Here is an 18,543-nt window from a genome sequence, read left to right on the forward strand (position 1 = left end):
AGAGGGGCAAAATGCAAAGTTTAGCACCTAGGAAATGTGAAAGTAAAAGAGGGAATGGTTTTATATATATATATATATATATATATATATATATATATTTTTTTTTTTTTTTTTTTGCGGTTCGCGGGCCTCTCACTGCTGTGGCCTCTCCCGTTGCGGAGCACAGGCTCCGGGCACGCAGGCCTAGCAGCCATGGCTCATGGGCCCAGCCACTCCGCGGCATGTGGGATCTTCCCGGACTGGGGCACGAACCTGTGTCCCCTGCATCGGCAGGCGGACTCTCAACCACTGCGCCACCAGGGAAGCCCGGGAATGGTTATATTTAATAGCATGAGGTTTTAGACTGTTCCCAGAGTATGTTAACCTGTAGCATGGATAATCATTATGTAGTATCTATTAGTGTTTTATTCTATCAAAATATTAATACATGCTAAAGTGTGGATTATTTGACTTAGAATATGTGATGATGTATGGTTTTAAGGTTGAATACTTTTATCCTTCAGGCTCAGTGATGATGTTTCACGTTGCTCTGTAGCAGAAGCTGTAGCCTTTAGGAAGTGATGTTCTAGGAGGTTGGGGTTGCAAGCTGATGACATCAGTGTCTCTTACTGTGTGGTGAGAACCACTCACTCTCAGCATCCACAGGGGTGCTTGTTAGAACTATAGCTATAGGCCCCAGACCTATATAATCTGACTTTATGCAAGAGAGACCCTGAAATCCACTTTTTGAATAAGCTCTTCTGTTACCCTCTATTCTTAATCAGAATTGGTACATTAAACAGCAGGCATATCACAGTACAGTTTTCTCAGAGCACATGAAAGCATTTTCCTTATTAGAAACATAACAAGCAACAGTAAAACAAAAATAAAAAAACCCTCAGCCTTCTTTACTAAGGAGCTTAATTCTTAGCCTTGTGGAGGAGAATATAGCTAGTAGTAAAGGTGATCACCAGCCTCTGTTACAGGTTACCAGGAGAAAAGCAACAGCTATGACCACAGTAAAACCCACTTTTTTAGTTAACTATGGAGGTGGGGTGAGGGTACCAGCAGTAAGGGAGCGCTTTCTGGAAGCTGAACACTGTTCATGTATTTCATGTAATTCGCGTGTAATCCTCACTACAGCCCAGGGTGGCGTGTGCTCCAAGTATCTCTTGGTACTGAGGAGGAATCTACAGTTTAGAGGGTGAGTCTTACCCAAGTTTCAGGTGGGATTTGAACTGAGGGTCGTAGGACCTCATTGTAGGGCGCTTTGCTGCCTCAGAACTCAGGGTTTTCAGAAACATTTCGAGTGATAAGCCCAGTGCTATCTGTACTTGGATTTCAGGGCCACCACTGACAGTCACTTTGCTGACTGCAATCTGAGGAGGGCTTTCTCACTCTAATCATTGGCATTTGGTGCGTAAACTAATGGTGGGTGAACTAAAGCAGCACACTTGCTTCTGTTCCCATATTTCCTGCCCTGTACCCTTCAGAGAGCCCTTGCGTGACTAACAGTTTAAAGAGGCACTGCAGAGAGAGCACAGGCCAAGCACAGGGCACATGGTTCCATAAATGCTATGTATTTTTTGTACACCTCTTCTTTTACCTTTTATTCTTAAGATGACACTCATTTCTGTTTATCTCAGGAGACTAGCATAAGTAAGAAGTCAAAGCAATAGTGCCATTATCAGTTGATTGTTTTCATTGTATCCCAACGCGTTGCCATCAATTTGTTAATCCTCAAATCCTGCTGGAAAGGGGTTAATCTCTGACATTTCCGTCCTCTAGGAAGAACTGTTGTGACTCTGACCCATGAATGAGCTAGAAATCAAATTAAGGGTTAATCCAGCGCTTAGGGGTTTAGATTTATAGTTCTTGAACTTCTTGTGTCAAAGATCCTCTTTAATACCGTGGATACATTTCAGAACGTTACTTTTAATTCTTACATCTAAGTTCTCTTACAACTTTAACATCACAAAACTAGACCTGTACTCCCTTCTCTGTATCCTCCATCCTTCCATATTGACTTCCACATAATTATATAACTTTACGTAATTACATCGCATCTATCCCTTTTCTCTAGTGTCTGCCTTTTTTTTTTTTTCTTTTTTCACAGTACTAGTTTTGGGGGAAGGTTCAGACCTAAGAAGATGCTGAAGACCCCTGGACTTTTCTGAGCAAATGTCGCACAGGCTCATATTAGCTCTTCCTGCCTTTGACTTTCTTTGAAGAGAATTTTATTGTTTGCAACCCTGAAAAGTGAAAGTTAGTAGAAATTCTTGTGACTTCAGTTCCAAACTGAAAAATTGCTTAGACCGAGGTACCATGTCCATCAAATCAATGTGATGCTTCTTTGAATTTCCCTTCTGGTTTTGTTTTTCAATTCATTTTCAGGACTCTAGCACTTAGAATATTACGTGGCTTTAAATGAACATGTGTGGGTTGCAGTAGTTGTGGGTGTTGCTACAGCATTCTCCGAAGAAGAATATTTTCTTATTTTCCTAGAAGATATTTGTTATGGCTTGAGTCGTGTACCTCCCAGATTCATACGTGGAAATTCTAATCTTCACTCTCTGACAACGAAAATTATTTGGAGATAGGGTCTTTGCAGAGGTAGTTAAGTTAGAATGAGATAATTAGGGTGGGCCCGAATCCAGTATGACTAGTGTCCTTATAAAATGGGGTAATTTTGACACAGAGCCAGACAAGTACACAGGGAGAATGCCATGTGACCATGAAGGCAGAGATCAGGGTGATGTGTCTTCAAGCCAAAGAATGCCAGAGATTGCTAGCAGACCACCAGAAGCTAGGAGAAGGGGATGGAAAAGATTCTCCTTTCCATACTTCAAAAGGAACCCATCTGCTGACACCTTGTGCTCGAACTTCTAGCTCGAGACCTGTGAGCTAATAAACTTGTGTTGTTTATGCCACTCAGTTTGTGGGTCTTTTTACAGCAGCCCTAGCAAACCAATATAGTATTGAGTAAGAGGGCCTTTCTCACTGAAACAGCCATAAAAGGGGCCCCCGACAGCCTTTTAGATGGATGGCCCACACACACTCCTTTCACGTAAATTATCTTCCGTATTCTGGATACTCTTTACGGCAGCCTAAGCTTTCATTAGCTTTTTAAAAAGTCATCCTTTCTTATCCCTTAATAAAGAAGCATTCTTTGGTGCCTTTGTATTACCTTACCATAGAACCAAACATTTGAAAGTTTATATGTTATATTGGTTAATGGACTAAAGAATAGATTTATCATTTTTTCTTTAAAGTGTGTTAACTCTTTTTGAGGGAGCTTAGTGTAAAATTCTGGGGTAAAAATGGGACTTCATCTAAAAGCAGCTGTTAGGGGTAGTGGTGTGTCATACTTGCCAATGTCTGTCTTCAGTCACTTTGAACAATTAACTCCACCGTGCAGTAACTTATGGAAATGAATGAGCAAATGTAGGGGAAATATTTGTTTAAGCTAGAGAATCATGGTGGTAGTCATCTCCCAGCATCTCTGCATTTGTTTATCTTTAAGAGATGTCTCACAGATGTATGTGACACATGTGTATTTTCTCCCAGATGTCTTCCAGGAGGGACCACTAAACCATATGGAGAATAATAGAAACAAAAGGCTTCTTTTTGATGCACTGAATCAATGTAGTCTCTTGAGAGGTGGTGTTTATACTTGGGGAAAGGAAATAATTAGAATGCTTTATGTTTTCCAGGACTAGCTGACCCCAACAGAAGTCCATACATTTCAAGACGTTATGTAGGGTGTTGAGTGCCCCATTCCCACCCTTGGTACTCTCCAGAGGTGGGCAGCAAAGGACAACTTATTAGGACAACAGGGGTACTGGGTGCTGCTGGTGTCACAGGGACCAAGACAAGCACAGTCCTTGCCTTCATGGATCTTACCGTTGATTGTAGAATGGGCAGACACATACACATACATTCGTGCAACTGAAGGTATAAGTACTAGTATGTTGAGTGTTCCAGCAAACTTGAAGGACCAGAATGCTGTAGGGAAGATGTAACACACAGAAGGACTTCACCCTTCTACTCTGACAGAGAATGATGGCATGACTAGAATGCCCTGAATTTTCATTCCCTCTCTCCTCCCCTCCCTTCCTCATTTATTAACCATAACTACATACTGGAGACTCTACTGACCGTGGAGATATAAAGGTTAATGAAGCATTATGAATCTAATGGACTTTCCTTCCTAAAAGTCATCTGATTTTTCTTGCAAACCAAATCCAAAGTCCTCCTTCTGTGAGCTTTCCACGAATAGGTAAAGAGAGACAGCTTTCTTCTGAACCAGTCCCAGCCTGGCGTGTCATACCCACTGTCAATTGTATCCTCGCATCCCACCGTGTACTGTGTATTTGCACAGTGTACGAGCTTTTCTTTGTATTGGTTGGCTGGTTGTTTAATTAGGTATGTTTTATATAACTCTGTTCAATTCTAAATATCTGTCTCAGGTAATTTGCTCCCAGAGGCAGAATAACGTCATTTTATCCAGTTTTTAATCCAGTACTGTGTGCGTGTGGTTGTTCAATTTTGTTTTTTATGGTAATGCAATTTTTGAGTTAGATTATTTTGTTCTTTCCTTCGGGACTTTGGTGAAGTACTGTGTAAGAGACTACAGGAGCTGAATCATGTTAGTTGATATTTAAACTAAAATTTGAGCGAGTACACACACAAACTGCATTTCTGTATAGGTAGGACAAAAAAAAACAAAACAGGAAAATGGGAGATTGGTAAGAATAGTGGCGGCTAGAAAGATTAATGGAAAATCTGAGTAATCTACCCCAACCCTCCAATGAGTCACCACTCTTATTTCAAGTCCATTTTTATAGAAGGCTGTGTGATGCTGGTAAAAGATCGAGGCAGCCCTAAGTTTGAGTTTGAGATCTGCTTCTTTACTAGCTGTGTGAGTCTGGGCTGGCGGTTTAACCACATCTGTAAGGTGGGGCTAATCATACCTACCTTGCAGGATTATTTTGAAGGTGGAATGCTGTAATATTCTTCCCTGATAGTAGTTCTCTGTCAGAAGAGGTTGTTCCTTTGAAGTTTTTTGCTCTGCCCTAAAACCCGGGACTTCCTTGTTCTTAATGGTGAGCCATAGCTTTGGAGGGTATTTCTTTGAGCCCATTTGTTTCATTTTGATGGCGTGCCTTTTTCCTATAGCGCCATGACTCTTCAAGTCATCAGTAAGCTGTGGGTGAATACAGGTGCTTTAAGTGTATATCCGCAAAGGGGCTGCCAGGGGAAGAGTCTGTTTTCAAATTATATATGCGATAACCCGTTATTTGTCTACATTTCCTATACAAGATAAAAGGTTTAAGCCCCTCCTTCCAATTTATGGTGTCAAAAGGAAACCGTACTAATTTTAAGTTAAAATAATACTCTGTTAGTTTGGTATGTGGTGTGTATGCATGTACTTGTTTGTGTGTCTTCGTGAGATTGTGTGAGTGTTAAGACTGTGTTTTCCAAAAAGAATCATCTTATGTAACAGACTTTGTTTCAGTGCTCAGCCTCTAGGTGGCAGTTTTGTATATGTATTAGTGACTATTAGCTGGTCCCGTTGAAAATTAGCCGTCCTTTATACATTGACATTTGGTAGTCAGTGGTGCGTGTATGTGTGGGTGTGTGTGTGTGTGTGTGTTTCTGTGGCAGAAATCATATTACCTCTTAAAGGAAGAGTATTCTAAGTGACTCATTCTTTCTCTAGAAATTCCTTCCTCCCACCCTTTTGTGATACATCATTTCATACCCAGTTTCCTGCAGAAGCAAGCATGCTCAGTTAATGTAACTTCTGTTTAAACATTACATTTAACCTTGCTTTCTGAGCTCAAGTGTCGGGCTCTTTGCTTCAGGGACAGCTTATTCGAGGATAATGAAAACAGATGAGTGATTGGGACGGTCTAGTGTGTGTGCTGAGAACCAGCCAGTCCTGCTTTTCCCTCTTGGTGTGGCCTGTCTTTATCTTTTGCAACAGATGAATCCATTTTTCCTGGTTTCAAACTTCCCCTCCCCTCCCCTTCTCACCCCTTGTTTGAAATAATATTTGATTTTGCCTTCCTGCTGGTTGGTTAGAGTGCTGGTCTCAGTGCCATTGACATTTTGGAGAGGAAATGGCGTTTTCCTTCCTCAGAGGGTGTTCTCCTGCTCTGACTTCCATGATTTGGGTGGGCGGGGGGGGGGGGGGGGAATATTGTACTTTCTGAATTGCTCCTTGGCTGTTCTGTAAAATGAGCTAGCTAAGAAGTTCTTAGAATCTTTAGAATTCATGTATTTTTTAAATTACTGTTTTTTTTCCGTTTTAAAAAGTTAAATGAGAAAGTATTTGCTGATGGATTCTGGTTTAAGTAAGAGTGGGATGTGTTCGTTAATGGACTGTGGTGTGAAGTAAGGCAACCTTATTTATATTACTTCTGTTACTTATTTCTATTCTTATTACTGTTTCTATTCTTTAGCCTGCCTAGTGAAATTTGGAGTTTTACTGATTGAGTATACCAGTTTATTTGCCAATTTCTAAATATAAAATGAGTTTATTTTTTAAAAATTGAAACGAAAATTTTGCTATCACGTAAGTCCAAAGAAAGGAGATGGTTCAACCAGCAAACTCCACTTACCTGCATGTCTGATCATCATGAGATAGAATACTAACAAAGAAAAATTGATAAATGACCTAGAAGATTTCTTGAATTAGAGTATTTTTCAGTTTGTTATCAAAATAACAGGTGTTTGCATTTTCCCTGAGTGTTACTCATCCTGGCAGTTAATAATGCTTTCTCCTGGTGCTGGGCGTTGAAATCTGCTTACTCCTATGTCCTCGGTGCCCATGGCATGCACATCACTGGCACTCAATATGTTTCATTTAAGACCGTGTAACTTAATGTGCCAAAGATGTCTTTGTCTGGGCTTCCTGTGTCATGACTTCAGTCTCCTTTAAAATAAAATATAGGAAATTATCTGATGTGATTGGCAATATTACTCTTCAGACTATTATCATTGCTATGGTCCTAATTATTTTAGGACCTTTCCTCCCAGGACGTCAGTGCTGTAGGTTATAATAGGTTATGGTTCATTCATTCATTAGGATCAGATCCTTTCTAAATAATTGATTAGAAGCCTGCTTCTGAAAACTTCTTAAGGGGTGTGTGTGTATGTGTGTGTGTGTGTGTGTGTGTGTGAGAGAGAGAGTGTTTGTGTGTATGTGTGTTTGGGGTGGGGGGCGGGGGAGAGGAAGTCCCTTCCTCCCTCTCCCCTTTCCTTCCTCCAGAGAGAGAGAGAATGAAAGAGAGAAGTGCCTTCTTTCCCCTCCCTCCCTCCTTCCTCCTAAGGAACTGGTCACCCTGGATCCCCAGGGCACAGACTCTGCCTGCACAAGGGGGCAGTACAGTGTTGTGCTTAAAGTATGGGCCTTGCTATAGAGTCAGGCAGACTGGGTTCAAGTTGAGGCTTTCTTGCTACCTAGCAGTGCAAGATTGTGCAAGTCATTTCTGAGTCTCAATTTTTAAAAGAAGTATAATGATAGTACTGCTTCATTGCAAGGAACAAATGATAATGCAAGCGAAGTCCTTAGCCTGGTGCTTGGCCCATAACAAACACTCAGTAAACCTTAGCTGCAGTTGGTGGGCCACTGGTTTGCAACGTCTGGTTTCCCTCTCACGTTCTATTTCTCTCACCTGTACCCCACCCAGGTTACCATGCCATATGTATTCTTCTCATGTGCAAGGATATGTAATGCACAAGCATCGTCAGTGGTTGATTATCTCAGAGCATGCATAGTTCTGCAGATTCATAAGTTTTTGTCTCCAGATAGTAGATGAATGTTGCCCTCCCGTGATGACACTGGGTCCGCAGTATTGGAAAAAATGGGAAAGTATCCCAGGGTCCTCCTTCATTGATGAACTGGGAAGGCTTCTGCTAAGTTGGACTGTGAGGTGCATCAAGAATACAGACATGCATCGTTGTTGGTCCCGGTGCATGAGATGATGTTATAACATGTGGTGATGGCCTGGGGTGGAGCTCAGGTAGGGAGAGGCAGAGAAGGACGAACACAGACCCCAGAAATCGCAGGCTGGTGGTCCACAGACATGTTTGGTTTCGCTTGGGTTGTTTAAGGCAACATTTTAAAGTGGGAAAAATCTGTAAATATTGATCGTGACTTCCCATGTGCCAGTTGTTTATACGGCTGAATGGCGGATGCCTCCTTTGGGTGGGGTGTGTGCTCTTCACTTTGCTGCAGTCTCTACCATGCCCTGTTGTCCCCCATCGTGATGACAGGGGACAGCTGCCACTTTGCCTTGCATTTGCACTGTTGTTTTTCTCATAGAGGGGAAACCCCCTTTGTTCCTATGACTCTATCAGAAAGCAAAAGTGCAGAAGAATAACAGGCTGCATGTTTTAAGGAAAATGAGACCGAGCCTATTTTCCTTGGGGCAGGGAAGAATCTTATCCAGTTTCACTCATTTTGCTTACTTGCCTGGTCACTATAGATGTCTGACTCTGTAATTTCATACCCACACGGAAGAGATGTCATTCTCCAGGATTATTCTGCGTTGGCCATATCTTTGTGTAAATGAAGATATGCCATATGTTTGTGTAAATGAAGATCTACTGAAACCTTGAACACTTAAAATTGCCAAGAAACGGCTAGGGACCAGTTTTCCAAGTAGCACTTTAAAAGCAAAGGACCACTTCCTTTGGCGCTTGCATATCTCTTTTCAGCTGTGGATGGCAGTCCATTCTCCAGACCTTCATTGTTTCCCTCTGTCTTCCTATCTAAACATAGTGAGGTAGGTTTCACGTACAGGCTGTGAGTACATGTGTTTCTGTGGATGCCACAGTCCTTCTTTTACTCTGAACTTGACCCTTAAATGTGCCATAGTGTGGATAGAAGCTGGGGAATGAACTCTTGCCAGCATAAGATTTATAGTCTTATGAATGAGTAAACCCAAGATCTTTGGAGGTCGATTTAGAAAGAACAGTACTGTTAGATTCTGAGTGTGTTTGTTTCAGCGGGGTGGAGTGAGTTAGTAATAGCATTTCCTGGTCCAGTAGGAAGTGGGTGAATTGCCAAGCCACTGAGATCACCACTGTTGACTCAGATTCAGGAATAAGATTAGAGTAGGGAGGTTGTCGAGTAAGCCTGGAATCAGGGCTGGTTGTGATTCTGCTTGCTCCTGGCTGATGAGAAGGCTGTGAGCTGACATCAGTAGTCCCAGGTTCCTGGATGTGCCGATAAACTATGTATTGCTTTATGAGGGCCCTTTGTGGAGGCCAGAGTTGGAAGGAGATAGGGCGGTGGGTAGCAGTTTGCCCTGTGATAGGTGAATAACTGTTTTCTGCATCGCCTGTGTAGTGTGAGAGGTGAGGTGCTGAGAGAAAGTTGCAGATCCTTGTTCATGCTTCTCAAGCTGATCCAGATATAGCACTAACCAAGGACATATTCAGAGTGAACAGGAGGTGCTGTATTTGATGTAGAATTGTAGGATTGAGCCACAGGAAGGATTGTAAGTCATTTGTTCTTTCTCTCATCTGGTGGGTAGTGGGAGCACCCTGGCAGATTTTCTAGAATTTGCTGAAGGCTCCTTCTTTGTCCTTAGCAGTTATCGGACATTAATTCCAAAAGGGGGAAGTAGGCCACTGTGATGCTTTATTCAGGAGGAAAAAGGAAATGGCTGTGATGTCAGAACCTGTATGTCAGTCTTTGGCCTGGCTTGCTTTCTGGTAGAGGTGTGATTTTTCAGTACTGTGTGACAGTGTTTTGGGGGTGGGGTCATGCGTATCAGAAGCACCGTGGCTCATTTCTTTTCCTTTTTAACCTGCTCTTCTCCCTCCATAATTTTGACTTGCCGTCCATTCCTTCCACTGACCTGCCGCTCATTTGCCCCTGTGATAACAGCTAATTTTTGGAGCATTTACTGTGTGTCTGACACTTTGAAATGCCTTACACATATTTCACTTAACCTTCACAACAACCCCATGAGGTAGGCACTCATTATCTACCTTTTAAAGAATAGCATAGAGTAGTTCAATTACTTGTCTGCTAGGGAGCACTAGAGTCAGGATAAGTTTAGATGAGAAGTAGTATATCTTGGGTTTTTTTAAACTTTTTTTTTTTACTGAGGCGTAATCAGAGTGAAATGCATAAATCTTAAGTCTATGTCTTAATGACATTACACACACAGACACAGACACACACAGTCACACACACACCTGCGTGACCACCCAGGTCAAGTTGTAGAACATTTCTGTTATCCTAGAAGGTCTCCTTGGGCTGCTTCCCACTCACGGCCCCTACTCCTTCCCCAAGACAAAATCATTGTTCTGACTTCAGTCACCACAGATGACTTTTGTGAGTATTTGAACATCATATAAATGGAATCACATCGTTGGTAGTCTTTTATGTCTGGCCTCTTTCCCTCATTATTATTATTATTTTTTGTTTGTTTGTTTTGTGGTACTCGGGCCTCTCACTGTTGTGGCCTCTCCCGTTGCGGAGCACAGGCTCCGGGCGTGCAGGCTCAGCGGCCATGGCTCACGGGCCCAGCCGCTCTGCCGCACGTGTTATCTTCCCGGACCGGGGCACGAACCCGTGTCCCCTGCATCGGCAGGCGGACTCTCAACCACTGCGCCACCAGGGAAGCCCTCTTTCCCTCATTATTAAGTCTATGAGATTCATTCATGTTGTTGCAGTAGTTGGTTCTTTTTTGTTGTTGTTTTGTTGTTCCATTGTTTAAATATACAACAGTTTATTCTTTTATGAATGGGTATTTGGCTTTTTGTTGTTGCAAAATGTGGCCATTATGAATAAAACTGAGTATTCTCGAATGTGTCTTTTGGTGGATGTATGCGCTCATTTCTCTAGGGGATACATCTAGAGGTAGAATTACTAGATCAGAAGGCAGGTGTCCATTTAGTTTTAGTAGATATTTCCAACGTGCTTTTATCACTGTACTCTCTCACTAGCAATGTATGAGAGTTCCAGCAACTCTGCATTCTTGCCAGTACTTGTTATTGGTGGTCTTTTGAATGTTCTCCATTCAGAAAGGTGTTTGTTTTATTTCATTGTGGTTTTAATTGCATTTTCCTGATGAGTCATCATGTTCACCCTGTTTCTTATGCTTGTGACCACTGGTGTGTCCTCTTTTATGAAATGCCTATTCAAGTCTTTTATCCATTTTATTAATTGGGTCGTTCATGTTTTTTCTATTTATTTGTTGGCATTCTTTGCATATTCTGGATATTCATCTCATTGGAGATAAAAATCACAAACATCTTCTCTTACTCTCTTAATAGTACCTTTTGATGACTGGAAGTTCTTTATTTTGGTGAAGTCCAATTTATCCTTATTTTTTGTGATTAGTGCTTTTTGTGTTCTTTTACAAAACTCATTGCCTTTCCATCTCTTGGGTATTTAGAGGCAGAAAAAAATGTGGAGAACCACTGGCCATTATTGGATTCCTGTTTTTGGATTGGCTGTTTGCCTGCAGTGGTGTTCTGAGCCCTCATATTTAGGAAGCACTTTAGGTTTCACAGAGCTCTTTATCATTCGCCCTCATTTGATCCCAGGCAGGAGCTCACTGAAGACCTTGCAGGAGCGTCTAGTCCCTTTTGATGGCAAGGGACGTGGGTGGTCAACACGAGCTCCCTGGGGGCCGCAGTATCTCCAACGTTTCCCGTGGCTTGGTGCTTGAGGGCAAAGCATTAGACTGCTTGGTTCAGATCCTGGCTCTGTAACTGTGGACAAGGTACTTAACCTATTTGAGCCTTGATCTTCTCATCTGCTAAATGGAATAATGAGAGTATACCTCCTTCATGATGTAGTTGTGAAGATGAAATGAATTAATTAATAGATAATGCTTAGCACACTATCTGGCACACAGTGCTGGGTTATTATTCTTGTAGTTGTTCTTTTATTATATTGTTTGATAGGGTCACAATTGTTTTTTTTAAATTGAAGTATAGTTGACTTAAAATATTAGTTTCAGGTGTACAACACAGTGATTTGATATTTTTATAGACTACACACCATACAAAGTTATAAAATATTGACTGTATTCCCTGTGCTGTACGTTACATCCCTATGACTTATTTTGTGGTTTGTACCTCTTAATCCCCTTCACCTATTTTGTCCCCCCTCTCACTCTTCTCGCCTCTGGTACCCACTAGTTTGTTCTCTGTATCTGAGGGTCACAATTCTTTGCAGAGCTGGAAAGAGCTCTGGTCATTTACTCCATTTCTCTTTTATTGTGTCATATTTTCCTTTTCTCATTCCACACTCCCACCTCATGAGTTCTGTCTCTTTCCCTCTCTTTTTCTTTCCACTTTTGTTATGAAAAGCCAGATGCATTTCAGAAATGAACGAAATTGATACCTGAATGAAAGCATACTGTCTTACAGGGACTGACATGGAACGTGTAGGGCCATTGAGAGTTTTGTTTGTTTTCTTTTGTTTTGAGGGATGGTGGTTAGTAGGGGCATAGAGATGGTAAATATGGAAAGGAAGTTAACTGCTTGATTCCAAAATAAAGTTGACGCATTTACCTTGGTTCTAGGAATTACACACATAAGAGATTTATGTAATAGTGGTTTAAGGGATAACAAAGGAAAAGAAATTTGAAGCTGAGTGTTTTCTAGATGCCTAGAAAGGATAGTACGTACAGATCCAGATGTACATACACCAGGCTAAGAGAAAGTTTTCTGAACCTGGGGTGATAGGCTTAGAATCAAGTGTGTCAAATCTACTTTAGTCAGCTCTCCACTACCCCCTCACACAATAAAAAAGGAGAACAAAACCACATGTGGAAAAGAGTGTATATTTTGATATTTCTTCTCGAAATGAAAACAAATCCTGTTGACTTTCCTGGTTGCTAAGGCCCAGTGGCCCACCCTTCACTGCCTCTGAGTTTGTCTGAACTTCCTCTTTGTGGCTCTGGGTAGAAATTTCACACTGTGTGCCATGAAGCTGATGTGACATCTGCGAGGTTCCTGAGACCTTGGTCTGCAAGGCAGCTCTTGTGGTCTCACTGTTGGCTGGTGAATACCTAGCAGGAAATGAACTGGAGACGCGTTGGCATGTAGAGAGTAGCTCTACCCCAGCGGGGAGAGGAGGGCGTCTTTGCTCTCCAGTGTGGGGGGAACAGGAAGGAAAAAGGGGGGCGTCTGGGTGGGCAGAGGGGCCTCAGGATCCCCTGGGGAGATGGTTAAAATCCAAGTTCGCAGGCCCAGCCCCGAAGTTCAGGTTCAGTGAGGTGGGGCTGGGCTGGGCACCTCTATGCTAAGGGCGTGCATGATTCTGAAGCCAGGGGTCCAGGCACAACAACGTTTGGAGCAACACACAGAGGTCCAGGCCCAGGGACTAGAGTTCCACAGTGGACTGCAGCTTTGTAGAATTTTTATCTCAAAGCTGTTAAAGCTTTGTGTGTGGCTGGCTTTAAGGTGGAAAAGTAGAATCAGTCCACCCAGCCCCCGGCCGCAGGGCTGTGGCTGCCAGCAGTCTGCAGATACCCAGCGGGTCAGGCACACTGGGTGTGCTGATAGTGGTGGGAAATGGGCCCTTGGGCCTGAGAATGAGAATTTCTGAGAAGAAGAGGGAGTGTCCTGGCCGATTCAGGGAGTCACTTTGTCTTCTGAGTCACTGTGTCTGGGTGCCAGCATGCAGTGTGGCCTTCACGGGGGTGACTGCCCTCTCGGGAGTCAGTGTCCATCCCATCACCTGCCTCTCATCCACCCTTCCCCCCCTCCCCCCCACTGCTCCTCCCTCTCTGTCTCTCTGTCCCCTTCCCACCCCCCGACCTCGTTCACCACCTCACGCACTCACACCCGCACCCCAGTGTCCCTCATCCCCGGCCCATCTCTACTTAACATGTTCACATCTTTGAAAACTTTTTTTCTTCAGGGATGTTGAGGGATGATGACTGAAAAGAAACAAATATGATATTTAAAATACATTCAACATAAGTATTAATAGATCTAGCCTATTCATTGGAACTATGGAAATAAGCCAGGAACAGTGACTATAGGTGGGTTGAATGAACAGGCTTTGGTGCTCGTGGGCCCAGGCTTGTGCTGCGCAGGGCATCGCGGAGCTCGTTTCTGTGTGTGTGTGTGTGTGTGTGTGTGTGTGTGTGTGTGCACTCTTCTGTGATCCTGAGCAGTGCTGCAGTCTTAATTCTTGTTCAGGGGACTTCGGCCTTCCTTTTAGGCTTTCTCAAACTTCAAAGATGAGGATTTGAGTCACTAATTCTTAACTTTTTGTGGGTTGCAGTTTGAATTGTTTGTCCAGAAGAATACATACACATTTGGTGGGGGAGGGTGGTTTTTAGACTCTCTGGGACCCATCTGTGGACCCTAAGTCAAGAACTCCTGCATTAATGAGCATAGAGGGCTTGTAGCCCCTTCTCCCAAGTTCATGTTTGTGGCACACACCTCTTCTTGGGTGACATCTGTAAGGGGTACGCAATAAACACCATTTGATATTGTGTGCATGCTTTCTGAAGGGTTTGTGCTCAATGTGAAAGGACAAGCAGATTTCAAGGAGAGAGTGAAAAGAGCTAATGCATGTAAAGACCTTAGCATCTGCCATGGTAAAGATTCACTTAAAAATGCTGTATACATTTAGTATAACCATAATTATAACACCCATTACCCCCATAAGACTTTTTCATGTCAAAAGCAGTTTAGAATCATTGGACTAGATATTAAACCAGGACCCCTCCAGCGTGGATGTTCCCCCTCTTTTTATTGAGTCCAGTAATTCTCTTCACTTAAGAACATGTTTGTTGTAGTCCTACTGGGAGTAAAGTACCCTAGTAAGCATTTTGGAGAAGAGGAATGAATATGATCTCAAACGCTGAAGGGAATCACTTGACTCCTCTGTGTCCCTTACCTGTATGTAGAGTCCTGTCTTCTGTGTTTCCTCCCACCTCCCTGAGGGAGGTGGGATTATTGAGAGGGATTTGGGGGTGATAGCTTTGCTTTCTGAGGCTGGAAGGTGGCTCTGAAGAGCTGAGGGGTGCTCTCTCTCTCTCTGTGCTGTCAACCCCAGCAGGCTCTCGCTCAGTCACTTAGATGTCTCTTTAAGGCTCACCTTCATCAGGATCTCTCTACCTGTGGTGCTGGGTTCACATCCGTGTCCTCATTTCTCCGCAGGCCCGGAGTTATCACCATGCAGGCATTGTCTGAAGAGGACCGGAGGCTCTGGATGGAAGCCATGGATGGAAGGGAACCTGTAAGTAACAATTCAGGGAAGTAGAGCAAGAATAAAGGTCCCGAGTTGTTTGTTGTTTCCTTAGTGCAGTGATTTTTGCCGTTGCTCTAAATAAAGCCTTGGGCTCTTGAGACCAATGTACCAGAGGGACTTTTTTTAAAATTCCTGGACTGATGTTTGTGGATATTGACACTGCTTCTGTGTAGATGCAACTCCTGAGCTTTGACCTCTCAGTCTAAGGCATGGGTCCTGCATGATGCCACACCAGAGACCCCCCCCTTCACGGAGGCAATTGTAGCGCCCCGAGGACTCTTAGAGGAAGCACAGTCCAGTCTGGCTTGCTGAATACCTATCGATGCCTCCACAAACTGCAGTGCAAAGCGTTACCTCAGATCCATTTTAACAGGTTAGATGATGATAAAAGTGTATACAGATGGTGCAGAACCTTTACTCATTGCCCTCTGGTTCAACCTCCCATTGCCGTAGTTGGTTCACATCCCATTATAAGCAGTGGGATTACCCGGGCCCACGAAAGGAGTTAAACCTAGTGATCCATGCTCCCATTTCAGAGATGCTGGTCTTTGCTGGGTGATGTAATCTTGTGGTTTTTCTGCATCTTGTGACATGAGAAACCCACGGAAAAACCTTGGGGGAAGTCCCTAGAGTCACAGTAGTCATCTTAATTTGCGGCCAAGGATCTCAACCCCAGTATTCAGCAAATCTCAAGGTTACAGAAGTCGTAAGAGTACGGTCTAACCATGTCCTACCAGTAAAAGATAAAAAGAATCCACATTGTCAGAGGGCCAGTAATTGGACCAATAATGATCACTTATGAAGGCACTGTCAAAAGGGGGAAGTATGTGCAAGGGACATGAGGCATGCATAGCCTCTATTGACTGCAGAACTCTGTGCATCAAGTGGGGTGTCCAGTATAGATGATTCCAGTTCATTTGTGTGTCTCTGTCTTAGCCTACCCTGGTTAGGTGGTCTGTATCGATTCATGTCATTTTCTACTCAGGTATTTTGTATCCAAACATGGAACTCAATACAGGCAACTAAGCATAAGCAAATAACTAGTGTTTGTATAACATTTAATAATACAGAGCAAGATTTAAAGAACTATTTAAAGATTTAGGTGCAGTTTGCTAAACTCTAGGTAATTAAACATTATTTAATCTTAATTCTTCTGCTGGGCTAAGATACAGGATACCCCTGATTTTCCCCGAATACTTTGTTACTGATAACTTTTGATAGCTCTCTCAAAAGCAGATACACATTTCTACCTTCGGGGCTTTGTGGGCACAATAGCTGCTTGATGTCATAGGCCTTTGGAAGCAGTTCCCTAAGTAGTCCTTCATATCTTTGCTGTTGTCACCTACCGTTAGTTGTGTGTAAGGCACAGATTTGGCACATGACTTCTCTTAACCCATTTACTCTTCTTAGTGCCTTACAAAGTAAGTGTTATGATTCCATTTCACGGATGAGGAAACCGAAACTTAGAAGAGGTTAAATAACTTGCCCCAAGTTACACAGATTGTAAGTGGCTATATTACTAGGGTACAGGCTACGTCGCTGTAACAGAGGGACTTGAAAGTGCAGTGGCTTAAATAAGATAGAGGTTTATTTCTGTCTCAGAGTTCAGAAGTGAGCAGTCTGTGCCTAACAGGGTCATTGTGCTGAGACAGGCTGGGACCTGGGGCCCTTTGCTGCAGTGCTTGCACCTGGACACACCTCTCCTTGAGCAACAAAATACAAAGAAACTACAAGGGACTGAAAATAACTGGGTGCATGCGCAGTTGGGGCAAATTCTGGACAAAAGATAAAAAGAGGCCAAAAACCTCACAGCCACTTTTGAAGAACCCAGAGCAAAAGCAGGGGGTCGGGAGCAAAAGCCCGGTACTGCGCATGCCCCCTGCACGCAACACCACCTAAGGGGTGGGCAAACCACCTAAGCTACCCCTCCAGCCTGACCCCTGGACACACCCCTACCCTCACCCCATATAAGGAGCAATCTCGACACCCTTCAGGGACCTGTTACTTGTTCTCACTCCCCCTCACCTGCTGCAGCAGTGGACCCAATAAAGCCTTGCCTGAATTTCTTGTCTGGCCTCTAGTCAATTTCTGTTGATTGGGGAAGGCCAAGAACCCTGGTCGGTATCAGTGCCATCCTCAACCCATGGCTTTCCATGTTCCATTCATTTCCATTTTCCAGGCAGATAATGGAGATGAGAGCATCTGGGAGCCAGAAGATGCACACCTCACTTCTGTGGGCCCCCAAATAATTACATGGCCACATATATCTACCAAGGAGGATGGGAAAAGTAGGCTGAACATAGGCAGCCATGGGCCCAGCCGGTGCCCAGGGGATCTTATCACTTCAAGGAGGAAGAACAGAAACTGTGGGGTGGCTCACAGTTTCCACCACAGTGGCAAAGCTAGAATTAGAACCCATATCTAGCCCTAAATGTCTTTGGTTTTCATCTTTAATAGAGGTAAAATGTCAAATTGCCTTCTAAGAGTCCTCGCTCAGTACATTTTTACAGTACTTTCTCTGACTCTCTTGAATGTTTCTTCAACTCATAGCGGAGGAAATACCCAGGAAGAAAAATGCTTTCAGGGCATACTATTCTTCGTATGAGTGAAAAACCCACTTTTGTGTGTGTGTGTGTGTGTGTGTGTGTGTGTGTGTGTGTGTGTTCCCTCCGATAAGCTGGAGTTCTAAAACTGCTCCACTCACTGCGTTTTAAGCCTCCCCACCTCCCTCTCGCACCACTTGATATTTGCTTTCTGTCTGCATATGCTTGGCTTTCTTACTAACCACCTTAGTTTTCCTGTAGATTAACATCTGACCTCTGCAGATGGAAAGTGTGCTGTTGAGAGAGACATCTCCTTGCTCCAGAATGTGCACATTAAAACAAGTTTAAGCACAAATAATTGTTTTCTAAACATAATATAAATTTATTTCCTCTTAGCAACATAGAGTTTGCATTGAAAACCACACCTCCGTGTGCTTTTAAGTTTCCTAAAGACAGAGAGAAATACAGAAATGTGATGACAGTATAATTGGCAGGAATATTAGGCCTGATTTTGTCTCCCATTGCTGAGAGCCTCTAGGGAGCATTACCGGAGGTATATACCCAGTAGACAATTAGCAGCTCCGGCTTTAATCACCATCTCCCTAATTAGTTAAAGCTGTCCCCTTGGGAGTTTTGGCTTTGGTAAGGGAGCAGAAACCTCTTTCTCTAGCTGATCTTAGAGTATTTCCCTTACTTCAGGGAGATGTTAATGGCAGCACCTATCTTTTGTTTTTATACTTACAGCTCGGTTGTTCTGTGATTGATTATTAAGCG

General features: G+C 43.2%; 1 protein-coding gene across 2 annotated transcripts in view; it reads left to right on the forward strand.

Annotated features, from left to right (window-relative positions):
* The window catches only part of ARHGAP26 (Rho GTPase activating protein 26), a 479,421-nt gene that overhangs the window by 158,211 nt on the left and 302,667 nt on the right, over positions 1–18,543 (forward strand). For both annotated transcript variants that reach the window (XM_079916182.1, XM_079916183.1), the window contains exon 11: positions 15,136–15,214. In XM_079916182.1, the coding sequence (XP_079772308.1) occupies positions 15,136–15,214 (79 nt within the window). The remainder of the gene's footprint in view (positions 1–15,135; positions 15,215–18,543) is intronic.

Source organism: Stenella coeruleoalba (genome assembly GCF_951394435.1).
Source record: "Stenella coeruleoalba genome assembly, chromosome: 3".
Taxonomy (NCBI): Eukaryota; Metazoa; Chordata; class Mammalia; order Artiodactyla; family Delphinidae; genus Stenella; species Stenella coeruleoalba.